Source organism: Thunnus maccoyii, chromosome 18, assembly GCF_910596095.1.
Source record: "Thunnus maccoyii chromosome 18, fThuMac1.1, whole genome shotgun sequence".
NCBI lineage: Eukaryota > Metazoa > Chordata > Actinopteri > Scombriformes > Scombridae > Thunnus > Thunnus maccoyii.
The window spans coordinates 7,378,703-7,403,475 of record NC_056550.1 but is presented as its reverse complement, the minus strand read 5'-3'; the positions used below and the strand labels follow the sequence as shown (position 1 = coordinate 7,403,475).

Genomic DNA, 24,773 nt, shown 5'->3' with positions numbered 1-24,773 from the left:
CACAGTTACAATGAAAGTGCTTAGTGGTCCTTTCCGGTTTTGTCTTACTGAATTAACCCCTTTTCTATCTCCCTTCATGTTTCTCTCACCCTGAATCAGTTGACCAGCTCCCTTCATCCTGCTGTGTTTTATTTAAAGACTGGTTTCAAGTAGGTTTTTGCAGATGCTGGGTTGTGCTGCAGCTCTTCCCAATACTGAGGAAGTTATGAGTGTGGTTTAGTGCCCTGCCTTCACCGTCTATGGCAGAGAGTAATTAGGTGCCACACTCCTACAGTGTGGCTCGGGTTGACGCTGCCAATGAACAGACAAGAGCTCTTGCATAATCTGCCCTAAATTTGTAAAACTACTCCTCCTGTTGGTGACAGTGGAGCCACAGTTTAATAAGTAGAGTGGTCTCACAGTTTAGAGAGGCTGCTTTCTCGCTGTAAAAACATTTCTGTTGATTTAACTGAGGAGACATCAGTTTGAAGTGTGTACATTTTTTTATTGAGATAACACAGAGAAATACTTTGGTGATTAGACTCCATCAAAACAAATCATCGTCAAAAGGAAATGTATGCCCATGAAGATGGAAGATACAAGTAGAATAGACCCAGTACATGGAAACAGGAACCCTCATAGTTGGATCTTCCAGAACAATCTGAAGATCAAGTGCAAGTAGTAGTAATAGTAAATCATGTGCTGTGATAGTAGGTCTGAATACTTTCATTTAGTTGAAGAGATGAAGCATCACTTGGTGTCAATACTGTTTCAGATGCTACATTTCCTCCAAAGAAGATGAATCCTCATGTAACACTAATAAGAAAAAAAAATCATGATGTTTCAGAAGGAAAAATGTGAATATATCAACACAAGTTATCTGACTGCGATCTGCAAGCCGGCTCACCACCTGTGTTTATGTAGCTCTGACTCTCCTTAGTCTTAGAATAAAAAAGGCTGCATGAACTTCGCAACAACCACTTTTAATCCAGTTAAAATGCCACAAGCCTATTCAGCATAGCATAGAATTATAGAAGGTCTTTCTTGTTCACTATGTGGTATGTGGTTTAGCAGTGATGTGTTCAGAAAAACATTTGCAGACCCGTGGTCTTGTGTGAATGGTCAAAACCTGGTATTTACTTGTGTCTCTGTATTTACTGATGAATAGTTTGCAAATCTACAGTTTCCCTTTGGCTGCAATTTCCCTTCAGGATTAATAAAGTCCTATATCTGTCTATCTTGTCTCATATAAATAATCAAACCTGTGTTCACTATCCCATGTCATACACAGGATTTGAAAGTAAGAAGGTATTACAGTCACTGTTGTCAGCTGTAAAAAAAAAAATAGGCTTTAACTCCTAGATCACAGTCAAAACAAGCCGCAGAGATGATCTTTTGATTGATTTAGTTTATGACACTGTAATGAAATACACCAGTGAAAAGTAGCTGTTATGTTGCATTATGTCTACATGCTGTATCCCAAAGAACAGAACAGGGAGCGGCCCATGAGATGGGAAACTTGTAGAATCTCTCACTTAAGAGTTGAGGATACTGTTGACCCTCTGACGTGTGAGAAAGACAAGTTGTGAGAGAGTGATCAACAGAGGATGTGAGGCAGGAGGTACAGAGGCCCTTTTCACACCTGCCATTAAAAATCGTTTTGGTCGATCCAATCACAAGTGGACAGCTCTAATACAGATGTGAATGCACCCAAGACACATTGAGGGCGCAATGACTGATCACTCAGACTACATTTGGAGGTGGTTTTGGCCACATATGACCACATTCTTTTAGCAGTGTGTACATGAATGTATCCTGGGCACATTGAAGGACCACCTACTCATCTTATGTTCTCTGCATAAGCGGAAGTACATACACATTTGCGTGCCAACAGCATCATATTAAAGTGCGAAATAGGGTTGCAATAAACCCTCATTACATTAATAAATTACTCTTATTGGCTTTTTTTAACAAGTGTAGCTGTTGCTGTCTGTCTCTCCTCCACTCTGCTCTGTGTGTGTGGAGCCGGAGAGGCTGAGCTTTGCCCTCGGTAAAACACAGAGAGCAGAGGAGAGGAGAGAAACGTAGCACGATCATAAATGACCACGAAACGCAGTAGAGACTATGTTTATTTATGTTATTTACCTAATTTATGTGCACTTGTTTCATTTCAGCTCAGTGTGAGAGTCTCTACTGAAAATGGAAATGATGAACGTGTTTATTTACATATAGAACAGAAAAGTGACATCCGATCACAAGTGATCACTCGAGACGCATGTGGAGACGCTTGTTAATGCCAGGTGTGAACTGATGTACTTAGAGCTGTCCACTTGTAATCGGATCTCCCAAGATGCTTGTTAATGCGAGGTGTGAACAAGGCCAGAGAGTTCACAAATTGAGGAGCCCCGCTGTAAGTGACCCCATAACCTCACATGTTCACACCTTGTCTATAGGAGAAATGATGTGAGAAAGTCAGTAAGTGGTTATTTCCATGAGAAATATTCCGACATGAGATTCCTTGACTCCTGTAAAACTATGAAGACATCAAGCCAAACTGTGATGTTTAACTGACTTGACCTATATTGCTATGCCTGTATCCAGTGCTGGAGGACTCGCCCATCGAATTCTAGTGCGGCATCTAAAACTGCAGTGTCCTATGTGCAGCAGAGCTAATAGCCAGCTAGACTAAAGCCACTGGCATGTAGCTAGATGTAGTGTTACTGGCCTGGTTTCGGTGTTGGCCCTGGTTTCCTGGGCTCTGGGACCTGACTGTGGGAGCTGTGGATGGCCCTGCCTGAACACACAGCTATCATTAGAGACGGCCCAAAAGCAGAGCCTGGAAACTTTGGAGACTGGCCCACTAAACCACAAAGTTCTCCAGTAAAACAGACAGACGAACATAAATGTGGAAAACAACAACAGACAGCCTGATGATCATACACTCTCTGCTTCTCCCCCTCTCTTCCTTTTCTTTTTGTTCATTGTTTCCTTGGAGTTCATCCAAACACCCCTAACTGACATAATGATGAGTTATTTTGGTTACGGTTTTACAGTGTTTTGTGTGTACCTTGCTAAATTGCGGGTAACTTACACAGATTGTTTCCTGTAATTTGGCTCTGCCTCACAAGTCAAAGCTAATACTTCATGGTTGCAAACAAAGGGTGTTTAATTATTTTCTGGAAGTGGGGAGGAAGACAGAACTAAAGTGAAAGGAGAGTCTGTTTATTTTCTCTTACTCATTCTTCATTCACTCACTGGTCCGTGCGTCTATGCTGTCTAACCCCTTTGTTTTCAGAGGTGAATCAGGCGCTGGCAAGACCGAGAACACGAAGAAGGTCATCCAGTACCTGGCCCACGTTGCCTCCTCACACAAAGGACGCAAAGACCACAACATTCCTGTAAGAGCCCCACTGCCTACATTTTTCCACATTTTGCCAAGTCTGGGCTTTCTGTTTCTCCTCTGCTCTCCTCTGCTCTCCTCTCCTCACCTCTCCTCTGCTCTCTTCTTCTCTCCTCTCCTCTCCTCTCCTCTCCTCTCCTCTCCTCCCTCTCCTCTCCTCTGCTCTCCTCTGCTCTCCTCTCCTCTCCTCCCTCTCCTCTCCTCTGCTCTCCTCTGCTCTCCTCTCCTCTCCTCTCCTCTCCTCTCCTCTCCTCTCCTCCCTCTCCTCTCCTCTGCTCTCCTCTGCTCTCCTCTCCTCTCCTCCCTCTCCTCTCCTCTGCTCTCCTCTGCTCTCCTCTCCTCTCCTCTCCTCTCCTCTCCTCTCCTCTCCTCTCCTCTCCTCTCCTCTGCTCTCCTCTCCTCTCATCTCCTCTCCTCTCCTCTCCTCTCCTCTCCTCTCCTCTCCTCTCTTCTTCTCTCCTCTGCTCTCCTCTCCTCTCCTCTCCTCCCTCTCCTCTCCTCTGCTCTCCTCTCCTCTCCTCTCCTCTGCTCTCCTCTCCTCTCCTCTCCTCTCCTCTGCTCTCCTCTGCTCTCCTCTCCTCTCATCTCCTCTCATCTCCTCTCCTCTCCTCTCTCCTCTCCTCTCCTCTGCTCTCCTCTCCTCACCTCTCCTCTGCTCTCCTCTCCTCACCTCTCCTCTCCTCTCCTCTCCTCTCCTCTCCTCTGCTCTCCTCTGCTCTCCTCTCCTCACCTCTCCTCTCCTCTCCTCTGCTCTCCTCTGCTCTCCTCTCCTCACCTCTCCTCTCCTCTCCTCTGCTCTCCTCTCCTCACCTCTCCTCTCCTCTCCTCTGCTCTCCTCTCCTCTCCGTTCCTCTCTCCTCTCCTCACCTCTCCTCTCCTCTCCTCTGCTCTCCTCTGCTCTCCTCTCCTTTCCTCTCTCCTCTCCTCACCTCTCCTCTCCTCTCCTCTGCTCTCCTCTGCTCTCCTCTCCTTTCCTCTCTCCTCTCCTCACCTCTCCTCTCCTCTCCTCTGCTCTCCTCTGCTCTCCTCTGCTCTCCTCTCCTCTCCTCTGCTCTCCTCTCCTTTCCTCTCTCCTCTCCTCTCCTCTCTCTCCTCTCCTCTCCTCTCCTCTGCTCTCCTCTCCTCTGCTCTCCTCTCCTCTGCTCTCCTCTCCTCCTACACATCATTATTATATTTGAATGAAATGTAATTTTACTCTGCTCTAGTCAAATCTAAAGTGCATAGCTTAGTTTTCATATTTAACTATTAAAGAGTTGTGTGTTAATCAGCAGCTAACCTAATAGATTTTAATGTAACCTGACTGATCACTGCTCCTGCTTCATGTCCAGTGCCTCTCTGTGAGAGTGTAGCCAGTGTGTACTGGTGGTGTGTTTCCTGTGGCTTGTGTCTGACATGAGCGCTTCAGGTTTTAACACTTGCATTTGTTTATCCATAACAAACAGCCCGAATCTCCCAAAGCATTCAAGCTACAGGCAAGTGTATCTCCTGCTGTCTCAAAGAGAGTGTGTGGTCAATTTTGGTGTTTGCGTGTGTATGTGCATGCTCTTCTCTCTAAATCTCCGCTGCTTTCATAATGACTTTGACAGACTAATCTAAGCTTTCTTTATGAGGTATTTGTTTGTGCTGGCTCAGTCTCCTCACATGATTATTTGAAGCCCAGTGAATCTGCCCTTAATCCAGCAGGCTCATGATAATAAAACATTTTGTTTTATCAGTTGGTTCAGGTTAAGTTGAACAGTGGAAATTAAGAAATTTTATCAGAAGCATATGTCAGTCAAGTGCAAATAAGTAGCTGTCATTAAATGTGTTGCGCATTAACTGACTCTGTATAGCCTTTTTGTGTACAGTACCAGTCAAAAGTTTGGACACACTTTCTCACTCAAGGAAATGGGAAACTTTTGACTGGTACTGTATGTTTGTCAGTCCTATGTTTCTGTGATTCACATTTTAAATGAACACGGTCTTTTGGAAAAGCACATGAACTGTGTGAAAATCCAACCACAGCCACAAACATCTCTCCTCAAATGTTTTATGCCAAGCTTCATCTTTACATTTTAGCCCAGGTGTGAAAAGACAGATATAAAAGATGTTGGTCAATCCTTTCATATATTTATGCATGTTTTCCATTGTTGATGTGCTCTAGATGCATGCATGTAGTTTGAATGAATAATAGTAATTAATAATTAATTTCTAGCTTGGCCTATTCTATTCTATTCTATAGCCAAGCTAGAAATTAATAATGTTACTCCTGTAACCAACTCTGTCCTTCAATCCACATGTGGCTTTTATTGCACAGTCAATAACCAAACACAGGAGATGTTTCTCTGTTCTTGGATGTTATAGCCTCACCTGATTTTCAGACTTAAATTCACATTGGTTTTGTCCCAGATATGATTGAGACCCCATCTTCTGTTTCACATGCCCTCTACATAACTTGATATTTTTTGGCTCACCTCTTCTCTGTTTGATTTATCCAGTAGCTATTTTTCTTTCTCCCCTTTAAACCAATACCTGATGTTCCGTGTCTTCTGTAAATCTAATAACTATAGAAGCAGAGTGACTCCTATAGTCTGCAGCTCTGAGCGCACACAATCCAGGTGAATGCTTGTTTAATATGCTGCATTTTGGTAGCTGTAAGCAAGTAGCTGAAACTCAGTGCCTCGGTAGTCCCCTGCCAGAATACACCATCCACACTGACCTCCTTAATGCTGCTCTCCTTCTGTATTGCATTATGGCTGCCTCTGAGCAAAGGCCAGAGGAATGTAGAACCAGGGATCGAGGATCGGGGGAGAGCAAAGATATGATGGAGGAGAGGAGTATGGAGGGGGGTGAAAAGTAGTGGAGAAGATGTAAAGCAGATCAGAAGAGGACAAATGGGAATACCTGTTTGTTTTATAGTTATACAGGGATGCGTGCACTGGTGTCTGTGTTATTACATGTCATTTAGAGCTGGAAAGATTAAGGGGAAAAAAGGAGAGATGGGGAGTGAAGGAGGAGAGTTGGAGTGAGAGTTCCCTACTCCCTATTTCTGTCAGTAAATCCCGTATTAGTTTTACTGGAGCTCTTCTGCATTTAGTTATCAACACATTCAGACAGACAGAGAAGACGGCACAAAGATGTCAAAATGCTGCATGAAAGACCAAACTACTCTTAACACTTGTATTTCCTTTGGCCCATAAGTTTGGCCAACCAACTTCTTCAAGCAAGTTGAGCTGATGTTATCATATAGGGCCAAGAGACAGTCAAAAGTACCCTTCTTTTTTTTACAGCAAATTCTTTACTTACTTCTATTCACAACTTTCTGAAGAGTAGTTTTTCAATAAAAGTTGTATTAAAAGAAAGGTTAGGTTAAATGTTTGCTTGTCTAAGCACCGGATCCTGGCAAGTAAGATGTAATGGTGCGATTATGGTCATGATGGAGGTAGATGGGTCCAAGAGTGGGCTTTAAAGTGTAGTTATAGGATCAGATTGTAGTCATGGTTTAGATATTGATTGTGCATGGTGATTCGGGGCACCACTTATTCACCTTCTTTCTTCTCTCTGTTGTACTCTTTCCTTGCTCCATGTCTGCTACAGGAATTCATATTGTCAATCCAACTTATCAGGTCTTCTGCTTAACATCACATCTCAGAAGGGTTATAGGTATTCCCATATTTATTTTTGATGGCCAGTACTGAGCGGCCTACAGCATCAGCTAGCTAGGCAGCAAATCAGGATGTGATGTGCTGTGCCATGGGTGGTGACACTAGCAGTAGGAGCTATTTCTGTAATGCCAGTGCCCTGGATAGAGCAGATTGCGTCATGTGTAGGGGAACTGGAGGTTTTGAGGGCTGTAGGGAATGTCCCAACCGCCTATCAACCCAGGTTTTGAGATTTGGGAGGAAGCCATCATTACCTCCATGGTGGTACAGTCTGCGGATATATAGGGTATATCATCACCACCAGAGGAATGTGCAGGGCAGAAAAAAGGCTCTCCCTCATCAACGCTAACTAACCACTTACCATAGGGCATGTGTCAAAATATATTTGCCATATTGCCTTTGTGGTTTCAAGGGTTCTGTCAAACTGTTTGGTTGTCTTGGCCCCTTAAACTTGTCGGGTTCCCTAGACAAAAATCACATTGTACTGCAGTTGACTAAAGTAAAGCCAACAGAGCCATGATAAATTACTGACTGTCTGAAAGATCCGTTTAGCATATCGAGACAGCTACATTTTTGTCTAGCTACTCTGTTATGGAGAATTGATTTTGCCATGCCAGCTTATGTATGTTTTGGCAAACACAGAAAAATATGACCAGTGATAAAAAAGATTCATCACATGATGCCAGCCGTTGGAAATTTTTGACAGCTAGTTGGCTTCTTACCTCTCTGTCTTTCTCTACAGGGTGAGTTGGAACGCCAGCTCCTGCAAGCCAACCCCATCCTTGAATCTTTTGGCAATGCCAAGACAGTGAAAAATGACAACTCATCCCGCTTTGTGAGTGTTCTGTTCCTGTTTAATTGATCATTCTCTTGATTTAAACATGTGGACAGAAAGTATCCAGTAGAGAAACAGATTTATGTCAACTCCACCTTCACTGTCAGTGCAGTTTACATTTGCCTTAACAGATGTCTACAAAGAAATGTACATAATCCAAATCCAGCTTTGAAACATTCATGTTTTTATTCACCACTTCCCAAAGATAACAGTATTACTGTATGTTAAATATTTGTAATACGAGATGTAAGTAAAAATAAAAATTAGATAATCAAATTAAACCAGTTTTATATCTCTAAGAAAACACTTTTTTATCCTGTCTTGCAAAGGTTCAATTTGTGCTGATTTTCACATTACTGAATTGTATTCACTAGTGTTAGTTAATATTTAATTCATATTTCTTTGTGGCTGTAATAATTTTAATTGTTTCTTTTTAGTGGATTAGATTAAAAATAATGTTTTTTGTTCTTAAATCTTGTCTTATAAACATTTGTTCTCAATTTTTTTCCTAAAACATCTACTGTTATAAAGTGAACTGAGTCAATGCTTCTAATATTTTGTTAATCTCTGATTACGTAGTGATGACTTACAGAATCACAATAATTCTCTCTCAGAGCACTCAAAATATTTTTTATGTGACTAAGTTAACCATGTGGCCAGATTTACCACCATGGTGCTCAGTCCACATGAATCACAGGCTGTCTCAGACCAGAAGCAATGAAGACCAGTAGACAGATGGCCATACATATTCACACACATTTACACACACACACGTTCACTGTCAGGAAACCACAGACATGCCTGAGATTCCTTCTCACGCGTTAACCTGGCTTTTCTTAATATAGGCATTTTGTTCTTCACTGTATATCTGTCATGTGCAAGAATCCACAAAGTGGTATTTAAAACCAACAGTGCCTGAAGGTTAAAGAAATACATAGCAGACAGATGCAGACACACAAACACATACAGTACAGTACAAAACATAGACTTTCAAATTAACCTGTGAAGTTTTAACAAGTTCAGCAATGTTTTAACATAAATTTGCATCTTGTGTCCTGCAGGGGAAGTTCATCAGAATCAACTTTGACGTCACAGGCTACATTGTTGGGGCCAATATTGAAACTTGTATCCTCATTACTGGGGCAGGCTGAAGGAGCAAAAGGACAAAGTATTGTTTCAAACACAGCAAAGACAGATAAAAGATAGCGTACATATTGAGTTTAGAGCTGAGAGCAGGGGTTAGGCCACACGACTCACCGCAGCTTATGCTTAACCACAAGAATGCAATTCCTGTTCTGTGTATTCCTGAGTGAGTTGGAGGGCACAAAGCTCTAAAGAAAACAAGTTTTCATTGTAATTTCTCAATTTTATTGAAAGAGGTCATATTATGTCTGTTTCCCAGTTTCTCAATATTTTCATTTTCATGGTCTATTTGCAAACATTTGCATGTTTTTATGGTCAAAAAGTACCTAGTTACAGCTGTACAAGCCATGGATGCAGCCCCTCTGTCTCACTCAGCCTGAAATGGACTGTGTGCATTTCTCCGTGGACTGAGCTTTTTAAGACTTCCACAGTATTTATATAGCACCTAGACCTCCTTTATAATTGAAAAAGAAATGGAAATCCTCCTTTCTACAATATGTCCCCTTTAAGTTTACTTAAAGAGGAGAGAAGAATAATAGTTAAAGTTCCCTGGGATAAAATTTTTATTGTTGCAACAGTTGTAGAAAGAGTAAAGACTTGATCACCCAGTGATTTGTAGGCTTCCTCTAGCATCCAGGTTTTCTAAGAAGATTGAATGCGCATTTTAGGAGAATTCTTGTCTTTTCTGTGGCTAAATTGAGCTGTCATTTCTCATATTTAGAAATTTAATTATAATGTGTACATTTTTTCTAATAGTTTCAACAGTATCAGTCGCTTGATTGTCATGTTGTTATTTCCTGGTCAGTCCTTAACCTTTGTTCTCAGACCTTCTGGAGAAGTCAAGGGCCATCAGACAGGCTAAAGATGAGAGGACCTTCCACATTTTCTACCGCCTCTTGGCAGGAGCTGGAGAGCATCTCCGAAGTGAGTGTCTAAGCACTACTGTAAGGAGCAGTCAGAGTAAACAAAGACCAAAAACAGTGAGGTCTCATGTTTGTGCTAATTTGCTTCAGGCAAGAGAGCAAGTTAAAGAAAGCTGGTTTGAATTAGCACCGGGCAACTAATCTTTCTCTTGTTAACTTTTAATTTAGCTTGTTAGTACATTGTTTCATGATGATGTAGAAGGGTTTTAGACTCTTACAATTCAACACTTAAAAGCATATTTCTCTTATGAACTAGTGGATTTAAAAGCTCACTCAATCTCTCCTTAACTTATGTATTTACTCACTGTATCTAGTTGTTTTGACCGAAACTGGATACAAATACAGCAGCTACTTCACTGTAGTCTGATCATTTTCTGACAACTTAAATTGTTACTTTTAAGGGTAAAAACAATACACATCATGGTCTTAATAGACTTAAGACTTTTTTTTAGAAAGTATACACTGAAAAAATTCAAACATGCAGTAAAGTACATAAAAACTACAAGAACAAACAGCAAACAACTAAAAGCTTGAATTAGATGATGTTGATTAAAATTACCATTAAAATAATTAAATGTTTTTCTTTTAATTCTTTCATTTCCTTGTCTAGCGGACCTGCTCCTCGAAGGCTTTAACAACTACCGTTTCCTGTCAAATGGTAACATTCCAATCCCTGGTCAGCAGGACAAGGACAACTTCCAGGAAACGTTGGAGGCCATGCACATCATGAGCTTCTCCCACGACGAGATTATCTGTGAGTAGTAGTTCCAGATGTGCAACGATATACAGTTGACTCTTATTCTCCTTCTCTTTCTATAATTACATACCTCTTTTCTTCTCTTACTTTGCCATTTCCTAATCCCCACCCCCTGCCCCATGAGGATCAATAACGTGTTATTTTATCCTCGGCAGGCATGTTGAAGGTGGTCTCTGCAGTGCTGCAGTTTGGCAACATTGTCTTTAAGAAAGAGAGAAACACCGACCAGGCCTCCATGCCTGAGAACACAGGTAATCACCCAACATCCAGTCAAAACCATCGCTAGTGTCAATCATGATTCATGAATCTACAAAATAAGATGAGTGTCACCCCTCAGCGTCCACCACAACAGGTGTGGAAACCAAATCCACGTCATACATGCTCAAAATTTTTTCCCATAGACTGTGAGCACATGCTTTATTAGACACGTAATTACACCGAAGTGAGATTGTGTGTCTCTTGGTATTGGAATGCTTGTAATGTGTGAATCTATCCGTCAGATCTGTTGGCAGGCAATATATCAGAGTGTCACCACCATCAGATGTCCCTACAGTCTATACTCCTGTCACATATGACTCAGTATAAGACAGGAGGAAGTCACATAAAATATACATATGACATAGTTGATTAGTATTCTGTCTTGGGGTCAGACCCATTAAACATACTGCTCTTGGTTTCCTAAGAACTTAAATAAATATCTCAACACAACCAGGATCTGCAAAATCTGGGTATAGTCATATATCCTGGATTGTTAAAACAGAGTAAAGGCAGTGTTGCTCTCAGGCTTATTTATTAGATTTTTGACTTAATTATTTGAGCCTAGCATCAAACTTAGGTCAGATTCTTAAGATAGTTACAAATACGAATGTTTTTTATGAAATGTGATGTTGTATATGTGAACTGGTATGAAGTTTGCATTTATATTAAAGCAATAAGTTGCATGCTCCCTGCTTCCTTGCACTCCCAGCGGCCCAGAAGCTCTGCCACCTGCTTGGAATGAATGTTATGGAGTTCACTAGAGCGATCCTCACCCCGAGGATCAAAGTGGGACGAGACTATGTGCAGAAGGCACAGACCAAAGAACAGGTAAAACACTATTAATGAGGTTTATATCTGATTTCCATGTATTCATTTTTTAGCTGTAAAATGAATTAAAACATCATATCTGAAAAAGTTCAGTTGTACTGATTGTACTGATACAGATTTTAAAGTTCAATTCTAGTTGTATATCTGTGCTTTGATATCTTTCTGTCTAAAGTACACCTCACTTTTGCAAAGTTACAGGACATAGGATATGTTTAGGCAGGTCATCTAGACCATCTGGATAATGGTTTGTCTTGACTGTAGCTTGTGGTCTGACATCATACTGTCATAAATCCAAAACACACTATTTAAACGAAAACAGCAACTCGTTAATATTCTTATAGTTGCACCCATGGCATTTGTGTGTTTCGTGGTTACTCTCCTTGGTGGTTCTACCCTCTCTGTTTTTCCCTCAGGCTGACTTTGCCATTGAAGCCCTGGCCAAGGCAACATATGAGCGGCTGTTTCGCTGGCTGGTCCATCGCATCAACAAGGCCCTAGACAGGACCAAACGTCAGGGGGCATCTTTCATTGGCATCCTGGATATAGCTGGCTTTGAGATCTTTGAGGTGCTGATTGTGATGCTTTAACACAAACAAACTACAGTAGTTTCCACAAAACAAAACTACCTTCTATTCCTTATCGTAGATTTGTTCTTTCACACATGGATTAAACAGAATCCAATGATCCAGCTTGTCTGATCAATAGAATTTTCTATTAATTTTATCAATTCATAGGGTTTCAAGAACACACTTAATCTGATGATATAAACAAAACATGAACTGCTTATGAAGAGGCCACCTAAAGAAAAACAAGGAAACATTTCAATATTACTTACTAACTTGACTTCTGCTTCATGCTTTCCTTTCAGCTGAACTCATTTGAGCAGCTGTGTATCAACTACACCAACGAGAAGCTGCAGCAGCTCTTCAACCACACCATGTTCATCCTGGAGCAGGAGGAGTACCAGAGGGAGGGCATCGAGTGGAGCTTCATCGATTTTGGTCTCGATCTGCAGCCCTGCATTGACCTCATTGAGAGGCCGGTCAGTGGCCTCCGTCTGTGTGCGTTTGTGTGACTGTGTGTGTCTGCTTATGAATACATTTGTTTAATGAAATCTGTCTTCTCAGACTAACCCCCCTGGTATTCTCGCTCTGCTGGATGAGGAGTGCTGGTTCCCCAAGGCCACAGACAAGACCTTTGTAGACAAGGTGCTCCAGGAGCAGGGCACACACACCAAGTTTCAGAAGCCACGTCAGCTCAAGGACAAGGCTGACTTCTGCATCATCCACTACGCAGGGAGGGTATGTATTTCAGGTCCATTAAGGTGCATCCTGACTATTATCTTGGGAACTAGAGTAGTATGCCACTACTGTTAGCAGACAGCATGTCTCTTTAAAACTAAAAAAATGTTGTGTGCATTTTTGAAAGCCATTATAGTCAGTAGTTCATGTCTCCTTTACAGCTTCTGATTCGTCCATGTTCTCTTTGTTTTGTGCAACAACTCTGTCTGGTCTGTGTTTTGAAACCTCTCTCGGAGGCAGACTTCACTCCTCTGAAGGCAGTTAACCAGGTCATTGCCTGAAAACAAAAGCCCAGTTGTCGTACTGCTGCTGGAGGAAACCCACATCTGGTTCACATTGGTGTGAAATTGAGTCTTTGGTGCCTGGTGGTTACATAACAGAGGCTTTCAACTTTCACCGTTGTGTGGTGGTCTGCCATCTGTTAAGAGAAAACAATACTCCACAACATTCCAGAGAGGACGCTTGTCAGTCGCAGCGTGGAAGCTGATATCATCCCTAGAGTGATAGTTTAATCAGGTTTAACTGTTTTCTTTTCCTCTCTTGCACATGTGTGTATGAACACAGTGGAGAGCATCAGTCAGTCATGTCTAAACATCAGTCCTGGACCTGAGCTTTACCATGACAAACAGGTGAAAACCTCAGATCTAGCCAGATATTAAGTATCAAATATTCAGTACTGGAGCCAACATTAAATTTGAACTTCATAAAATAAATCCTGCATGACAGAGTGATACTGAAGAGGAAAATAAGTGCAAACATTGTGAGTTTGCTTTTCCAGGATCCTGATGAAACCCATATGGAGATCTTACATTCCTCATCTCAGGTTCCTGACCGTGTCAATTACTTGTTACGTTCTTCTCTACTCCAACACTCTTTAAAGTGTGCTAGTATGTTAGTCATGTCATGTTACAGAGACTAATCCCATCAACACACTATGATCAAGTAAGGCCTGACGTGGTCCCAGGTGGGCACTGTGCTGTCAGTCAAATAAAATGTGTTTTTATTTTAACCCTGGTGCAGTTACCAGGTGGTTGAGGTATAACCCAACAATGATTCTTATTATATCAGTATTGTATGCAATTATTTGATATGATTATCTGAATGTTCTACTATGTATTTATGGTCCCATAGCAAATACAGCACATCTGGTACTTCCTGTAAGTTAACATAACTGGCGAGTGGTATTTGGAAGCACTATATTAGAGCCAGATCTAGCTGTCACTTTAGGCATACTACACAGACTGTTGCAGACAGGTGAAGCAACAGACCAGCAGCAATTAATCAGAGAGTGAAAGCCAATCCTCTGAAAGTGTATTTTGAAAGCCTTTTTTTCCCCTTTACACTGTTAACACTGGAGCATAACAGTAAGGAAGGTAAGGGGATGGGATGACATGTAACAAAGTTCATGAATGAAATCTGATTTGATGCTGAGTTGTTTTGATTTTTCACTGACATGATGCCAAACCTTGCAGTTTTTCCTTTCTATCAATATTATAACAGGTGATGTGTGTGATTGTTGTTGGCATATACAGTACACGTTAGGTTGGGTTGTAAATGCATGTCTCTGCCATAAACTTATTCTCATTTTTATCATTTTTATTTTAAAAAAACAGTTCCATAGTGCTGAGTCTGTATGTGTTTGAGATTTTTTAGGAAAATGGAAATACAATAAAAGGTTTTGGTATTAAAATAATACTGTGGAATCACTGTGTTTACTTAGGTGGACTATAAAGCTGATGAATGGCTTATGAAGAACATGGATCCCCTGAATGACAATGTGGCCACGCTGCTGCACCAGTCAACTGACAAGTTTGTGGCTGAGCTCTGGAAAGACGGTGAGCCTCTTAACCATATTTTGCTGTGTAGGAGCTCATCAAGCTTTCAATTTTACACAAGTATATTAAAATACAATGTTATCTGCTGTATAAATTCTAATGAACCTACATTTATCCATATCTGCCCAGAAGGACACATCATACATACTGTGTAGTGAAAAAATGAGACACAAAAAGAAAAGCATTTAAAAGAATTATTGTCTTTATCTCTTTTGGGTCTTTAGATGGCAATGTTGGTTTGTCCATCAATCAGTTTGTCTACCACTTTGGTTCAGACTAATAAATATCTCAACAACTATTAGATAAATTGTCATGAAATTATAAGTGTAGCAAATACATGTAAAACATTCCCATCAGCCTCAGTTGTACTTTGCGTTCAGTGATAACTAGTTAGTATGCTAATGCTCTAAACTAAGATACCTGTTAAACATTACTATGTTAACATTGTCATAGTGAGCATGTTAGCATGCTGAGGTTAGCATTTAGCTCAACGCACACCACCTGTGCCTAAATAGCCAGAGCTGCTAGCATGGCCGTGTGATGTTGCAAAGCATATCATCACTCAATGAACTTAGTATTAGATGAAAATGGGGAATACATTCTCTCTTCTCTCACACTTCCGAGTTTCATCCAGCAGTGTGTTTCATGGTTTCTCTAATGTGGGAGTTTTGCCAACAAAAACACCAAATTTAAGTGAGGTAAACCAGAGCTGAATGACTGATTAATTGCTAATACTGTATTTTCTCCCCCAGCGAGTACATTGTTCATAGATTGGATGAAGTGAGCCATGGTCTGAAGAAACTTCATTTTAATTTGACTTTTGTTTTCTATGGAATCACAAACGGGTCAAATGGAAAGCAAATATTTATAAAACACTTTCTGGACTAATCTTCCTCCTGATTAATGATCAGCTATGATAACCCAACACTAACTTTAAATAATAACAAGGCTTTGGTATTATGCATGTACTATAGTATTCCAGTGGATGAACTGACGTTTACTCTTCAGTACACTTAACACAGAGAACAACTAATGAATGTTTATGAACATTTGTATGTTAGTGTGAGTATGTGAAATGGGTGTTTGTAGGCTTTCTTTTTCTCTCTCACTCTCCTGTCTTCTTTCTCTGTCCTTGTCTCTGTTGCTGTAGACATTCAGACGTTTCAGAGAGCCTCTTTCTATGACAATGTGTCTGGGCTCCATGAAGCTCCAGGTGACTAATAGTAACAATTAACCTTCATGTACCACTGGCTTCTCCTCATCCTCTGCACGGGAGGGATCATTGGTTCCCTGTTGTGTCATGGCTGCTATGTGCACCCCTCTGACAGCTCCCCTGTGGCTTTGCATGGCTGTACTCCTGTTGTATTTAAAACATCTGATGTCAAAAACTTCCCTTCTTCCATCAATGCTGATGGGTTACTCCCACTTATTACTCCAATAACTATTGCTTAAATGTTAAGCCAGGCCAGGTAAGGCATTTCTTTTTGTATTTGTTTTGTGGTACAAAGTGAATTCACACAATGCAAAACAGATTGATAGCATTATTGTCAAAAGGCTGAAAATCTGAAACAGTAAAGATTATCTCGGGCTGGTCAGATGGATGAATTATAAAGCTGCTTTTAGGGCCTGGTACATATTGACTAAAACATTTTTTATTTTAATGATTTGGTGGGACGCCATGTTCAGAGGAGGTGTCACAGTGCCTAAAAAGGGCAAATAGCCTCTATCCACTTTATGCAATGATTAGCAATCCACTGATTAACATATATTTAAATATAATACAGTGACTAAATAATATTGTTTGCGTTCAACAGACTTAAACCAGTGTGTGTCAGAGCGAACAGCAGATGGAAATTACCAGTGTCCATATTTTAGGAGGATCATTGGATCCAGAGATGATTTAAGTTTACCTTGCGAGGCAGCTGGATTTGCGGGATTATGACATCACGAGATCACGCGAGAATCCATCTTGTCAGGCTTCAAATTATGCATTTGTGTCTGAACCACAGGTGGTTTAGACCAATCAGCCTCCTATGAGGATTCTTGTGTGATCTTGTGATCTCGTAAATCCAGCTGCCTCGCAAGGTAAGACGGTGATAGACAGTGATAGACAGATGGTTCATCCACCTGCCAAGCATTTTTTGAAAGTGTCTGCCCTTTTCCAAACAGTTTCCAAGGATGACTTCTCAGATGGTTCTGTGTAACAAACCATCTGGCACGTCAGGATAGATTTAAGTTCCCTCTTACTTAGTGCTGCCAATAACTAAAAGAGGGGAATATTTGAAGAACCTGCACACCAGATATCTGATCCATCTCATTGTTATTAATCTTTTTTATTAGCATTTCTGAGCAATGTAGTGTTGCTGAATTATCATCCAGTTAAAGATTTAACCAAGAAAATCTTAATAGGGTCATGTCCTTGATTTGAGTAGAAGTTGTATACTAATTAAAGAGAAATTAAAACAAAATGTATTTTTTTGTTATACTAAAAAGGTGCACAGCTTCTATTCATATTATGTTTTATAAACTTTGATTGATTAGTGCTATGATGATAAAGGGATAAGATGTAATTTTTATAACATCAGTGAATGTTCAATTTCAGTGCACCTAATTTGCATGCAATTTTTGATTAAATGCTGTGGTGATACCCAGTGAAAAGCTGTTGAAATTTAGTTACATACAACCAAGTTGCAGGGGGAAAAATGACGCAGCACTAGATGTGCAGAGTATCAATGGCACTGTTTTCAGTTTCAGAGTGCAAATTGGTCACAGATACTGCTGATGTGACATGTTTCTGTTGAGTTGCTGAATAAGTCTCATCTTGTGTCACCAGTATTTATTCCTTGTGCTGTGGGGAATTTTTTCCCCTGTTTGCATAATGAAAGTAAATTAATGGAATAATCCTGCTCATTCTTGTTATTTGGGTTTGCTATTTGTTGTGATTCTTACAGATTTTATCCAGTGGTTGAAATCAAAATGCTTGATAACCTCCCTGTTTTGGCAATATTCAAATGTACGGTATGTTACATATTTAAGAGTTCATCTCTGTGTCCTGGCTGTATTAAGTAATCGACCGCTGTCTGATGAGCATCAGGACAAATCAGGTAGATCCAGTTTTAAAATCATTTTTTAATGAAGGACTGTTCAACAGATTGCTGGCTGGGACAAACCAGCTCTGTGTGTTTGTAATAATGTTAGCTTATAGAATCAAAACAGCTGATGGTCTCTGATCACAACTGATGTGACTGTTTTCAAAGCAGCAACATCATTGTCTGTCTTCATGCTTTATCACAAAAATAGAAAAGAGCAAATCCTGTTCAGTTTAATGTTTCCTGATGAATATCCGCATTGGATTTCAACACTAATACAAAACCTGAAAGACAATTTGTTGGCTTTTCTCTTTTCTACATATTATAATTACCCCGAGCGCATCACTTTGATGTATTTTACATACATCTATCAATAAAGATAGCATCACAAACATCACGTCAGCTACTGTATCTACCCCTTTGTTAATACAGTTATCTGTCTTTCTCTTCATCTCATCTTTCATCACCAGTTGACCGAATTGTGGGTCTGGACCAGGTTGCAGGCATGAATGAGACAGCGTTTGGTGCTGCATACAAGACCAAGAAGGGCATGTTCCGCACCGTGGGACAGCTGTACAAGGAGCAGTTGTCTAAGCTGATGGCCACACTGAGGAACACCAATCCCAACTTTGTCCGATGCATCATCCCAAACCATGAAAAAAGGGTCCGTCTCAAGATTGTCACAGTTACCCTCAGTACAAGCTGGACTGATAGATATTGATATATGTACTGTTTGATAAAGCTTACTTGTGATAAGCTTGAATGAATTTTGCCCAAATGTAAAGTTTGTTCTTAAACCTTCTCAATTTTTTTTTTGTTTTGTTTTTTCATTTTCATTCTCCTCTTGTTTTCATTCACCTTCTTTTGTTCCCCATCTCCTCCCTGCTTTCTTCTTTCTTCTTCATCCTCCTCACCCAGGCTGGAAAACTGGACCCCCACCTAGTTCTGGACCAGCTGAGGTGTAATGGTGTGCTGGAGGGGATCCGTATCTGCAGACAGGGCTTCCCTAATCGCATTGTCTTCCAGGAGTTCAGACAGAGGTAATAATGCTTTACCTCTGACTCAGTTAATGTCTGGTCATCACATGTCCTGTAAAAATGTGGAAAATTTAGGTGATACAGTAAAGCATATAACTTTATTGTCATAAATAGATGACCATAATTGTCATAAATAAATAAATAATAGGTATAAAATATGACATGATATGGCTCTCAGAAACCTAGCAGTATGCTTTTTCACTCTGTTAATAAAAGAAGGATCTGGTCTCTGATATTCTTTCACCTTTGTGAAATTGTTTGATCTCTGTAGCTCTGTAACTGTAATTTAGGAGACACAAGCCTCTACCACTTCTTTCTCTCCCACGTTCTACATCTTATAGCTTTAGCCAGTTTGAAGCAACAAATTTATTTTTTTTGTCCTAGTGACTCTCTGTCCTTACAGTGGACTCCTCTCTCTGCTTTGTGTCCAGGTATGAGATCCTCACTCCTAACGCCATTCCCAAGGGCTTCATGGATGGCAAGCAGGCCTGCGAGAGAATGGTAAGGTCTTGTGTCTCAGTCGAGAACAAACGCAAATTATCTCGACTGCTGCCTCAGAGTCACACCGCTCACATTTGAAACAAGGCGCTTCATTTATTATGACTTTCTCAGGTTATAAGACGATGAAATAATCCAAATGTTCATCATTTGAGTGTAAAAACAGTCTAAATTAAGTATTAAGAACCACCTCATCTTTAAAGCAGGAATTTCTAAATATAAAATAGATTTTGTGAATGATCTAGTCCCATTACTACACAACAAAGAACAGTTATTAATTTAAGTTCTCTCATTTCTCCCCTTTCCTTTGGTAGATCAAAGCCCTGGAGCTAGATGGCAACTTGTTTCGTATCGGCCAGAGTAAGATCTTCTTCAGGGCTGGAGTCCTGGCCCACCTGGAGGAAGAGAGGGACCTGAAGATCACTGACATCATAATTTACTTTCAGGCCGTCTGTCGAGGATATTTGGCACGCAAGTAAGGGCTGTCTACTTAGTTATTTGTTTATAAAGGCCCAGAGTTAGTTTGAAGATTTTATCACAAAAAATTTGATTTGACTGTTCAATATTTGTTCTTTTCCTCTCTCGTAATGCTTCAGAGCCTTTGCTAAGAAGCAGCAGCAGCTTAGTGCACTGAAGGTTCTCCAGAGAAACTGTGCTGCATACTTGAAGCTGCGTCACTGGCAGTGGTGGAGACTCTTCACCAAGGTGTGTGCCTTTGTGTTTATACATGCATGCTGCCAAGAATGTTTGTGCAGTGTGTGTCTGCCTATAGAAGTCACTACCCTTCTGGTAAGGATCGTGCCAGCATTGAGGTCCAAAGGAGAACTGGTCAGATTTATCAGAAGAGATACTATAATTTCCCATTTAAATCTAGCTCCAATATGTCAGCTAGAATGTGCTTCGTCTTCTGAAACATTTCTCTTCATCTGTACCTGCAGGTGAAGCCCCTGCTGCAGGTGACCAGGCAGGAGGAGGAGATGCAGGCTAAAGATGAGGAGCTGGTCAAGGTGAAGGAGAAGCAGACCAAGGTGGAGGGAGAGCTGGTGGAGATGGAGAGGAAACACCAGCAGGTCAGTTACAACTGCAGAAATACTCTGTTAGTGCCACATTTTAACAACATGAATTTTCATGATGCATAATTGAAGGCATTAATATTATTTATGTGTAGTTAATGGAGGAGAAGAACATACTAGCAGAGCAGCTGCAGGCAGAGACAGAGCTGTTTGCAGAGGCCGAGGAGATGAGAGCTCGTCTGGCTTCCAAAAAGCAAGAGCTGGAGGAGATCCTCCATGACCTGGAGTCCAGGCTGGAGGAAGAAGAAGAAAGAGGCCAGGGCCTGCAGAATGAGAAGAAGAAGATGCAGTCCCATATCCAGGTATGTCCTAGAGATATGGAAATTTAAGTAGTGGTTGCTGAAAAACAATTTTTGCACTGTTGGAAATATATTTCAAAAGATTAGTCTTTGAAATTACTTTAAAAAAAAAAAAGTTTGCTATGATTAAATACTTGTGTGTGTAGGACCTGGAAGAACAATTGGATGAAGAGGAGGCTGGCAGGCAGAAGCTGCAGCTGGAGAAAGTGACAGCTGAGGCCAAAATGAAGAAGTTTGAAGAGGACATTTTGCTACTAGAGGACCAGAACTCCAAGTTCATCAAGGTGAGAGAAAAGGGTCTACATTTCAACTACGGGTTTAGGATGCACAGAGATGTAGTGTAGAATTGTGAGGATTGGTTTTAAATAAGAGATGGAGGGTCTTTTCTCCTTTAATAAGATACAGTCAAAAGTTTCACAGCATTGAAACATGTTGACACTGATTTGAGAGGCTAGCTGTGCACTAACCTACCTGTACCTCTCTCCCATCTTCAGGAAAAGAAACTGATGGAGGACAGAATCAATGAGATGACCTCGGTGCTAGCTGAAGAGGAAGAGAAAGCCAAGAACCTGGGCAAGGTCAAGAACAAGCAGGAGATGATGATAGTCGACTTGGAGGGTAAATTAACAGAATGCATAGAACAGGAAAGCAGAATAAACTTGTTCAATACATGAGCCTGTAAACTTTAAACCATGCTCATGTTTCTTTGTGATTTAATAAACCATTGTTTATTAAAATTATTTCTAATTCAGAGAGACTGAAGAAGGAAGAGAAGACCCGTCAGGAGCTAGAGAAGGCTAAGAGGAAGCTGGATGGGGAAACGACCGACTTTCAAGACCAGATATCCGAACTTCAGGCCCAGACAGAGGAGCTGAAAGCTCAGCTGGGCAAGAAGGAAGACGAGCAGCAGATACTGCAGGCTAGGTAGGAGATACTGGGACCACCTGGGGGACAATGGAGCAAAACTGTTCAGTACAGGTCACATCACTTCACCAACAAAAGTATTACATAACTGCACGCGAGCTAAATATGGGTTCCAGAGTTTTAATATTGAGTCACTGAGATTCTGCTACATGAGTCAGTCTCAGATAAGTGCTGCATAGCTGTGCAGAACAGTCATCACACTAAACATTATTGCACGATGAATTCACACCTGCCAGTTTATATGACACATTTTATTGGACTGACAACACTGCAGACACTTATATAGCAGAGATCTTATAATTTAGTAAAAAATAGCCTGTGAGACTCATTGTCCTGCAGGCTGCCTCAACAAAACATATTCATCCACTGATTGTCACTGCATTGGAATGTGTTTGCGTCGTTTGACTGTATGATGGGTGGTCATGTAATTTGTGTGGTATTAATTAAGTTTAGTTCTTTGTAAGTTTAAAACCATGCATCTAAGCAGCCTGCATGCAGCTTATTTAGGAGTCTCCATCATAAGAAAACTGTTGGCATCAAGTGAGTTATGAAATAGTGATTTTGTCTCTGCTGCCACCCAGTGGCCACACAGCAGATGAGTTCACTCAAGGAACTGAATGTGTGTGTGTGTGTGTGTGTGTGTGTGTGTGTGTTAATCTTTTCAAGCAATAGTTTATTTATAAACACAAAAGTTAAAAAATGTAAAATGAGTGAAGAGCTAGAAGAAAGAATTTTTTTAATGATATTGAAATAAAATTCAGGCTGCAGCATATTTTTTGTGAGGTTCCCTGGTCATATTTTTTTCAATCATACCATCACAGTCACAATGTTTTTTTCACTTTGTATCTGGGATCTTGTTACATGTTCTTCAATGTTCTTAATGTTGAACAGGGGTGAAGATGAGGTTAGCCAGAAGAACAACGCTCTGAAACAGGTGAGGGAGCTGCAGGCCCAGCTGTCTGAGCTGCAGGAGGACTTAGAGTCCGAGAAACAGTCCAGGAACAAGGCCGAGAAGCTCAAGAGGGACTTGAGCGAAGAGCTTGAGGCCCTTAAGACAGAACTGGAGGACACCCTTGATACAACCGCAGCCCAGCAGGAGCTTAGGTACTGCACTCTGCATTTTACTCCTTGATTTACATTTTTATAATAGACAGTGGTCTATCAGGAAACAGGAAAATTAAGTCTTTTCTGTGTCCTTATTCTTTGTAGGACCAAGCGTGAACAGGAAGTTGCAGAGCTGAAGAAAGCCATTGAGGAGGAGACTAAAAATCATGAGGGTCAGATCCAAGAGATGCGACAGAGGCATGCCACTGCCTTGGAAGAGCTGTCTGAACAGCTGGAACAAGCCAAGAGGGTGAAATACCTTTCCACAATCTACAATCTAATATCACAGGATTATCAAATCCTTCAAAGAGATAGCGACATCACTTCATCATGTGACTACACTAATGTTTGCCGTTCATTATGTCCAGTTTAAGGCTAATCTGGAAAAGACCAAGCAGAGCCAGGAGAGCGCCAATAAGGAGCTGACCAACGAGGTCAAGAGCCTACAGCAGGCGAAGACAGAGTCGGAGCACAAGAGGAAGAAACTGGAAGGCCAGCTGCAGGAGTACATGGCCAGGGTCACTGAGGGAGACAGGGCCAAGGCAGAACTGGGTGAACGCACACACAAACTGCAGGTGAGGGGTGGAGATGAAAACATGCTTGATTTAAAACAGTGGAATCAATCCAAGTAAAATGAATACAATCAAAAATAGTGTTTTTTTCCCCCATATAGTGATGGAATCCATGTGTTTTAGGTGAAACTGGTACCACCTATGAGAAAAAATAAACCATATATTTTTAAATGTACTGATCATAAAGAAATATTGTCATTAAAGGTAGAGTCAGTGATTCTGGTGAAAGATTTTCAGCACACTTTTTGTCAAATTCAGCAAATATCTCCTCACTGTCCGCTAGCTGTCCCTTCTGTGAGTGCATACATACATACACAGCACTGGCTTTGTGAATGAGAAACAAACAAAGTGGCTGGAGCGAGCCACACAATACTATTCCAGCCAATCAGCAGCAGGGGGCGGTAGTGCTAGTGCATAGGACGGGGAAGTCATCAGAGCAGCTGTCTGTGTGAGGACATGACAGTGTCCTGTCTCCAGCACCCGTTGAATGGTGGCAAACCAGAGAGGCGGAGAGTGTGGATGGACTGTTGTGCTCACATGAGACGATTTTTTTCCACCAGTGATAAAGTGTGAGAGGAACAGAGGTGACTCTACAGCTGATGCATCACTCTGAATTGTGCCATATTTCTCTTTTGGTTGTTGCCTTGGAAATGTGCATCCATGAATTTGGGGTGCAGAGTTTCTTAGGGGAGAGGTGTATTTGTTTGGGTGTTAAGTTAAAATATAAACAATCTTTCTTCAGAATGACTGAGTCTACTTTTAATGGTAAACTTCAGCTTTCATGTCAAAACTTTCTGAACACTTCTGGATGTATAATCCTCATTTTCTTTGTGTTTTATTAACAGAAGATGCCATAGATTAGCTTAAATTTGAATTTCTTTCTTGATTGTAAAAGCTGTATACTTTAGAAATTTAATTTTTAAACTGTTCCTTTATATTAGAGGTAGACTGTTCCTCTTACTAACAGTATGCAAACCAAATGAATGGAAACTGTAATGATGCAGTTTAACTGAAAAGCTAAGTGCAAAGTTGAAGAACGCAGTTGTGATATAAAACCACATTTTTGACAAGCCTATTTTTATGACAGTGTTTTAACAATACATTTAACCTAAATTGACCTTTGTACCGTCCCATACAGACTGAGTTGGACAATGTTTCAACCATGCTGGAAGATGCAGAGAGGAAGGGTATCAAGATGGCCAAAGATGTCTCTGGACTAGAGAGTCAGCTACAAGACACACAGGTGACATACAGCGTCTCTGAGCATGAATCATCAA

At 40.9% G+C, this 24,773-nt stretch overlaps 1 protein-coding gene across 5 annotated transcripts in view; it reads left to right on the top strand.

Moving 5' to 3' along the window:
• LOC121883559 (myosin-10) overlaps positions 1-24,773 on the top strand; it is a 59,507-nt gene that overhangs the window by 29,480 nt on the left and 5,254 nt on the right. For 4 of the 5 annotated variants that reach the window (XM_042391866.1, XM_042391867.1, XM_042391864.1 and 1 more), the window contains exons 5-30: positions 3,275-3,377; positions 4,822-4,851; positions 7,763-7,855; positions 8,917-8,980; positions 9,824-9,922; positions 10,532-10,675; positions 10,834-10,929; positions 11,646-11,764; positions 12,178-12,330; positions 12,633-12,806; positions 12,892-13,065; positions 14,786-14,900; positions 18,460-18,653; positions 18,908-19,029; positions 19,458-19,527; positions 19,839-19,999; positions 20,121-20,229; positions 20,463-20,594; positions 20,693-20,899; positions 21,043-21,180; positions 21,391-21,514; positions 21,649-21,820; positions 22,712-22,924; positions 23,030-23,174; positions 23,293-23,499; positions 24,635-24,739. In XM_042391866.1, the coding sequence (XP_042247800.1) occupies positions 3,275-3,377; positions 4,822-4,851; positions 7,763-7,855; positions 8,917-8,980; positions 9,824-9,922; positions 10,532-10,675; positions 10,834-10,929; positions 11,646-11,764; positions 12,178-12,330; positions 12,633-12,806; positions 12,892-13,065; positions 14,786-14,900; positions 18,460-18,653; positions 18,908-19,029; positions 19,458-19,527; positions 19,839-19,999; positions 20,121-20,229; positions 20,463-20,594; positions 20,693-20,899; positions 21,043-21,180; positions 21,391-21,514; positions 21,649-21,820; positions 22,712-22,924; positions 23,030-23,174; positions 23,293-23,499; positions 24,635-24,739 (3,463 nt within the window). The remainder of the gene's footprint in view (positions 1-3,274; positions 3,378-4,821; positions 4,852-7,762; positions 7,856-8,916; positions 8,981-9,823; positions 9,923-10,531; positions 10,676-10,833; positions 10,930-11,645; positions 11,765-12,177; positions 12,331-12,632; positions 12,807-12,891; positions 13,066-14,785; positions 14,901-18,459; positions 18,654-18,907; positions 19,030-19,457; positions 19,528-19,838; positions 20,000-20,120; positions 20,230-20,462; positions 20,595-20,692; positions 20,900-21,042; positions 21,181-21,390; positions 21,515-21,648; positions 21,821-22,711; positions 22,925-23,029; positions 23,175-23,292; positions 23,500-24,634; positions 24,740-24,773) is intronic. The other variant, XM_042391868.1, reaches the window with a different exon arrangement.